This window comes from Propithecus coquereli, unplaced genomic scaffold (assembly GCF_000956105.1).
Source record: "Propithecus coquereli isolate 6110/MARCELLA unplaced genomic scaffold, Pcoq_1.0 Scaffold42, whole genome shotgun sequence".
Classification (NCBI taxonomy): Eukaryota; Metazoa; Chordata; class Mammalia; order Primates; family Indriidae; genus Propithecus; species Propithecus coquereli.
The window spans coordinates 2663252-2670153 of NW_012149952.1; the positions used below are offsets into that span (position 1 = coordinate 2663252).

The following is a 6902-nucleotide window of genomic DNA, read 5'->3' on the forward strand; positions in this document are numbered from 1 at the left end:
CGGCAATAGACATCTCCCGAAAATAGAATTCCAGCCCCACCACCTGATTCTACCCGAGCCACTTCAGACCACCCGCCACTGCAGCACACTGGTGTCCTTGCCCCCTGTGGTCAGGGCCATGCTGTCATCCCACAAGAAGGCCACGTTTGTCACGTGGCTGCTGTGTCCGCCATATTTGTGGCCGAGGGCCTGTTACAGGGAAAGAAGTAAAGAAAGGTCAGAGACAGCAATGCCACCCATGGTCTTCTTGTCCCAACCCCCTTCTTCTCTGCTTAATAAGCCTCTCCTTTAAGAACCAGCGGGCATCTTAACTAGTGTCTTCAACGAATTAATGGCAGCTAGACATGGTGGCTCACGCCTGTAATCCTAGCACTTTGGGAGGCTGAGGCAGGAGGATCGCTTGAAGTAAGGAGTTTGAGACCAGCTTAAGCAATATAGTGAGACCCCCCTCTCTACAAAAAAAAAAAAAAGAGAAAAATTAGCCAGGTGAGGTGGTGCACTCCTGCAGTCCCAACTACTAGGGAGGCTGAGGCAGGAGGATCGCTTGAGCCCAAGAGTTTGAGGTTGCAGTGAGTTATGATGATACTACTGCACTCCAGCCTGGGCTGGAGTTTATTTATTTAAAAATTAGAAGAGTTCACATTAAAATCCTGCTTTCTTTTTTTTGTCACCCAGGCTGGAGTGCAGTGGCTCACCCATACCTCATTGTAGCCTTGAACTCCTGGGCTCAAGGGATCCTTCCGCTTCAGCCTCACAAGTAGCTGGGACTACAGGCGTGCACCACCATGCTTAGCTAACTTTTCTTGTTTTTTGTAGAAACAGGTTCTCACTATGTTGCCCAGGCTGGTCTCAAACTCCTGGCCTCAAGTGATCCAAGCGATCCTCCCACCTTGGCCTCCCAGAGTGCTGGGATTAAAAGTGGTAGCCATGGCACCCAGCCAAAAATCCCGATTATTTTTGGATTGTCTTGACTGGTGAGAAAAAAAAAAAAATCATGATTTCTGGCCTCTCTTAAAAACTTGCAAGATCTGGCTGTATCTCCCATGCCCGGGCACACAGTAGGTGCTCAATAAATATTTGTTGAGTTAAAAAAGACAAAAGAACCAAAGATCTCAGAATTGCAGATGCTCCGAACTTCTGAAAGCCACATCTTCAGCACTACGGACTCTGGAATTCATGGACTTTCAGGTTTAAAGGGCTCGCAAGATCAAGCCCACTGTCCATCTTGTACAGATGTGGAAGCTCAAGCTTGGAGCAGGGGTGGGGTTGGACTAGAGCTGCCTGAATCTTGTCCCTAGCCCTGTTGTTGCCCCCTGTCCCACCACGCCCCTTAGGGACTCACTCGAGGCTGACTGCAAGGGTAGCTAAACAGGTGGACTTTGCCAAAGTCATCAGCGGAAGCCAGCAACTTCCCGTCGTGGGAGCGGGCCACAGCGTTGATATCAGTACCATCCGCCCCCTCGGACCAGATCCCTGTGGGCAAGATTGGGGCAGTGGTAAGATGTCAGCTGGGGTCAGGGACCCCCTGGAGGAGCAGGCCCCCACCCCAGCCTCCCTGCCTTCTTCCTGCCTAGCCTATAGCTATCCAAGGATAGGAATCAGAATGATGTTTTGCAAATGTGAATCTGACCTGTCCCTGCAGTGCTCAAAAGCCTTCCATGGCTCCCCAGTGTCCTCAGGAGAAAGCCTATGACCCTCAAATCTCAGCGGGCCCCACCCACTGCTTCAGCGTCATCTTTCGCAGTGCTCCCCTTAAACCCAGCAGCGATGTGGCCAGCCTGCCTTCTTGCATTTGTCCAAATGCACGTGCTATGTCACCTCTTGGCTTTTGCACACGCTAATGCCTTTGCCCAGAGACTGCTCTCCTTTACTGCCCTGGAAAGTCCTTCCTCGTCCTCCAAGTTCTAGCTCAGATGTCTTTTTCCTCCAAGAACCCCTCCCGGACTCCCTCCCAGAGGGAGGGCGCCCTCCACCTCCTTGGCTTCCCTGTCCCAGCCCTCCCCAATTTGGGCCGTAGGCTGGGGCTGTTGTGGTCACTGCCCTGTCTGGGTCGGGGGGATGCAAAAGTGCTCAGGGAGTATATGCTGACTGCATTTGTGCCTGCATCCGCTGGGGCATCGCTGTGTGGATCATTTCTCTGGGCCAGTTGCCACCACACATCTAGTTTCATTTGATTACAGCTCTAAGTGGTCATCTCACTCTACTCTTTCCTCTTCCACAAAACACAGCCCACACGCAGTAAAGGAGTGAGTTCCCCGCCCTGGAGAATCAATAAGAGATTGTGAAAACTACCAGTCAGGGATGTCTCTTGGAACTCCTGTCCTCAGTGGGACTTCCTCATTCTAGAACTTACCAAACACCCCAAACCCCAGGACACAAGTAGCTGTGGCCCATTCCATGTTCCTCACAGCGTCTGCACTGGTGATCTGCTTACAGGTAGCCGGGTCCCCTGGGGCAGAAAATCGGGGGAGGTGTTCAGAGCTAGAGGAACTCCTGGCTAAACCCATCCGTTTCACAGAGAGTGGGCACTATGGTGCCCACAGGAGGCCAAGGTCCCAGGGCTCCTTCCGCCTCTCCGTACTGGCTGAGAAGGCTGGATCTTGGGTCCTGACACCCACAGCCTGAGCTGTGTCCCCATCCAACCAGAAAGGGGACAAATTGGTTAAAAGCAGGTTACTCCGGGGAATTCTGAATCAGAACAGCCCCTGAGTACCAAGAGCCAGGGGACAGAGGGACTGGAAACCCCTGCCTCCCCTCCCAGAACTCAGGGGAGTCTATGCAAACCACACATGCAAGTGAGACTGGGGGAGGAATGCCTTTGGGTCTTGGAGAACTCACAGTACAGAATCTCATAGTCCCCGGAGTTGGTGACAAAGCAGCTGCTGTCCTGGGCCCAATCCAGGTGGGTGATAAAACTGGAATGGCCCTGGGGAGGGAAGGGGAGGAGTTAGAGCTGCAGAGGGCAGAACCAAAGAGAGGACGGGATTAAATCAGGAAGGTGGAAAGCAAAATACAGAGGTGGGGTGAGAACACAAGGGGTCTGAAGGGAGGATACACAGGCCTTTGGAGTGTGGGGGCGGGGCCAGACTACCATGGGCGGGGCCAGACTGTGATGGGCGGGGCTAGACAGAAAGCACTTAGGACACGGGGGAATTTAGGACATGTGGTTAGAGTTAGACACAGAGGGACCGGCTGTGAATGCAAGGGGCGGGGCTACACGGAGGGGTGTGCTTCGAATGTCAGGGGCGGGGCTACACAAAGGGAGCATCTTGGAACGTGAGGGGCGGGGCTACACGAGGGGCGGGACTAGAACACAGGAGGTGGTAAATGTGTGGGCGGGGCCAAGACTCCTGGATGTGATCAGAGCGGTCGGTTGAGTATTGAAGCTGTGCTCCCTTGAGGTACAAAAGTGGTTAATTCTGCATTCCCTGTGCGGGTGGTGGCGCGGGCTGGGGGCCACTGCCCACTCACCGAGCACTTGCCCAGGCGGCTGACCTTGCGGCCGCCCTGGTCCACCGTGTACACGTACACCAAGTTGTCGTGGGAGCCCACGGCCAGGTACGCCCCGTCTGGGGGAGGGGGAGGGGCTATGAGGAGGCACCCAGGCTCCGCCCCCTCCTCACCCAGATTCAGCCCCCTCAGCAGTCCCAAGCTCCTCCCTGCTACAGTCCCCCTCCCAGGCCTTGCGGCACCGGCTCCATCCCCTCCTCCTGCTAGTAACTCCGAGCCTTGGTCCCCAGGCCCTGCCTCTCCGAGGCCCAGGCCTGCCCCTTACCTGGGGAGAAGCTGACCACTGAGATCTGCTCGTTGCCATCTGTGTGGATAGCCACCAGGTCGTGGGTCTCTGTGTCCAGCAGCAGCCATCTTTGAGGAGAAGGCATGGTGGGGGGAGGAGGGGTAAGCTTAGCTGACAGAGAGGGCCACCAATCTGTGGGGCCCGCGGAAGGGACCCCAGGAGAGATTTGGGAGAGGCTGACTCCAAAGGAATATGGAGCTATCAGGGCCTGGTAAACAGTGGGCTTCAGGGTGGTAGGGAGATAGAGAGAGAGGGGCCAGTTCCCCGGGGAGTGGGGAAGCCCTCCCCAAATGCCTTCCTCAATTTACCTGCCGGTCACCGTGCCCACGGCCAGGACAGAGCCACTGGGGTGAAAGCCAGCAGAGCGGGCAGGGTCCTGAGAAGGGAGAGAGAGAAGGCAGGGCTAAGAGCTGGGGTCCCATGTCCCTCTGGCCATTCTCTTGCCTCAGAGCCAACTCTCAGCCTGGCAGGAGGGCTCTCCCCTCCCTCTGCTGCCCTCCAGCAACCTCCCACCCCAGACTCCCAGGAAACCATTCCCCTTTCCTTTAACATGTCAGCCTGAATAGAAAACAGTCCTCCTGTCACTGCTGTCTCTGGATCCTTTTTTACTCCTGCTCTAAATTTCTGCAGGTTTATTTATCCAAGATGACATCCTTAGCTAATTTCCCAGATGTAGGAATGCTGGGACAAAGGGTATCCATAACTTTAAAACTTTTGATACATAATGCCATTTGCTTTCCACAAAAGTATATCGACTTATCACTAGTTTTGGCTGAGTGCTTGTTTCCCCACATCTTCATCAGCACCGGGTATTATTATTTTTTAGTTTGATGGGCATTTGTTTGGTTTGCAGGCAACACAGCGCCATGGAGTCAGACTTGGGTTCAAACTGTGGCTCCGACACTTTCCGGCTATGTGAGTAACATCAAATAACCGTCCTTGACCAAGCCTTGATTGCCTCATCTGGCAAATGGGGATCTTCAAGATACTTCCCAAGATCATCATAAGCAAGATGTAGAGTCTTTAAGATGGTATGCTAGTACGATGGGCCACAGTAAGCACTCAGTAAAGTGCTATAACTACACTGTGACACAGAGCACGTGATTTCACCTTTCTAAGCCTGTTTCCAAGTGGGGATCTGACATCCCCACTGCCTTGTAGAGTTTGCAGGAGGAGTCAAAAACATAGCACACTAGCTTCCTGGGAGGCCGAGGCGGGCGGATTGTTTGAGCTCAGGAGTTCGAGACCAGCCTGAGCAAGAGCGAGACCCTGCCTCTACTAAAATTAGAAAGAAATTAATCAGCCAACTAAAAATATATAGAAAAAAAATTAGCCGGGCATGGTGGCACATGCCTGTAGTCCCAGCTACTCGGGAGGTTGAGGCAGAAGGATCACTTGAGCCCAGGAGTTTGAGGTTGCTGTGAGCTAGGCTGACGCCACGGCACTCACTCTAGCCTGGGCAAAAAGAGTGAGACTCTGTCTCAAAAAAAAAAAAACAAAAACATAGCACAAGCAAAGAGCTGAGCCGATTTCTCCTGGCACGGTCCACAGACCACCTGAATCAGAATAACCTGAGGGAGCTTGTTGAAAAGTGCAGATTTCTGGTCCCAAACTCAGACCTCCTGAATCAGACTCTCTGTGGATTGGGATCTTGTTTCTAGCAACTTCCCAGGTGATCTGATGCCCTTGGCAACCTAGAGAACTGCTGTGCTGAGCACAGGGCCTGTCATATAGCAGGTGCTCAATTAAGGCAGCCAGGATGAGGATTATAATACATGCCCCTAACAATTTCCACACTATGCAGATTCACAGAAGTTCAAAGGCGATAAAGTAGTCCAAGGTCAAAGGTAACTCTGAAGGGATTCCTGGAGCAAAGCCTCAAAGGATGGTGTGGGGGATATAGTGGATTGACTGCCTTTCTTCTGATGTGTCTTCTCACACTGTATAGGCAGGGGTGCGTAAAAACTACATCTACCAGAATCCTTTGCAGGATGCTGCTGTGATTTGGATCCAATGACCAGATGCACTTTTGTGGCTCTGGAGGGCAGAAGGTGGAGGCTGGCTTCTGCCACTCCTACGGACCAGCTGGGTTGTAAAAGCAACAGGATCTGCTATGCTGGCGCCCCACGTGCAGTCACTAGCCTCGTGCGTGTTGAAAGGCAATGGTGCAGAGTGTCTGTTATGACCAGCGTACACATCTAGCCAGCATCGAGTAGCTCTGAAGCAAGACAGTCCAACAGAACCTTCTGTGATGACAGAGATATTCTACATCTGCACTTTCTAGAACGGTAGCCGCATGTGGCAATTGAGCCCTTGAAATGTGGCTAATGCAAGGAACTGAGTTTTTAATTCTATTTACATTTAAGTTTGAATAGCCATGTGTGGCCAGTAGTTTTCACATGGGACAGTGTAGCTCTAGACTCAGCAGTCACAGCGGCTGCAGCTTCCTGGTTTCTGGACGGCAGTTCTGACAGCATGTTCTGGAACTCAGTGGTTCCTGACTCCCCACCTCCTGTCTGTGGCAGAGGCTCCCTGGAGGGTCAGTTCTGTGGTGTCGTTCTGTCGAGAGAACCCACTCTTCAGCCCGACCAAGAGAACTTATAGGAACCCAATTCCCTGTATTAAATCCTCGTATGCTTAAAAAGACCTTGTGTGGTTTCCGTCCATGCGCTGGGCCCCAGCATGGACAGGAGGAGCTCTGCTAGAACGGTGTGGCCAGCCCCCTTGCCCTCACCTCGATGCTCCGGCTCCACAGGGGCTGGTGGGACTCCGAGCTCCACAGATGCACCAGCTTATCCTGCCCACAGGTCACAAACTGTGCCCGGCTGGGGTGCGCGGCCAGGCCCCACAGCTCTTCCACATGGCCCTGGAGGAAAGGGAGGACGGCAGGATGGAGACTGCAACCCTAGCCTTTCCCATCTGATGCCAGAGAACAGCGCTGGCCTAGCCCCTGCAACCCACCCTGTCCCGGTGGGAGCCGGGGAAGAGCTTTCCCCAGGGTGTCTGAAGGGAGCTGTGATCTGCAAGCCCTGCCCCAGTGTTGGCTCAAGGCAAATCCCGCGTCTTTCCCCAGGGCCTCTGCCTTCCTCTTTGCACAACGGAAGCA

At 53.5% G+C, this 6902-nt stretch overlaps 1 protein-coding gene across 1 annotated transcript in view; it reads right to left on the reverse strand.

Annotated features, from left to right (window-relative positions):
* The window catches only part of EML2 (echinoderm microtubule associated protein like 2), a 19814-nt gene continuing 12912 nt past the window's right edge, over positions 1–6902 (reverse strand). The window contains exons 12-19 of the mRNA XM_012653458.1: positions 6531–6662; positions 4105–4172; positions 3776–3864; positions 3472–3569; positions 2839–2926; positions 2354–2449; positions 1343–1473; positions 1–189 (exon numbers count right to left, since the gene is read on the reverse strand). Coding sequence (XP_012508912.1) covers positions 64–189; positions 1343–1473; positions 2354–2449; positions 2839–2926; positions 3472–3569; positions 3776–3864; positions 4105–4172; positions 6531–6662 — 828 coding nt within the window. The 3' untranslated portion in view covers positions 1–63. The remainder of the gene's footprint in view (positions 190–1342; positions 1474–2353; positions 2450–2838; positions 2927–3471; positions 3570–3775; positions 3865–4104; positions 4173–6530; positions 6663–6902) is intronic.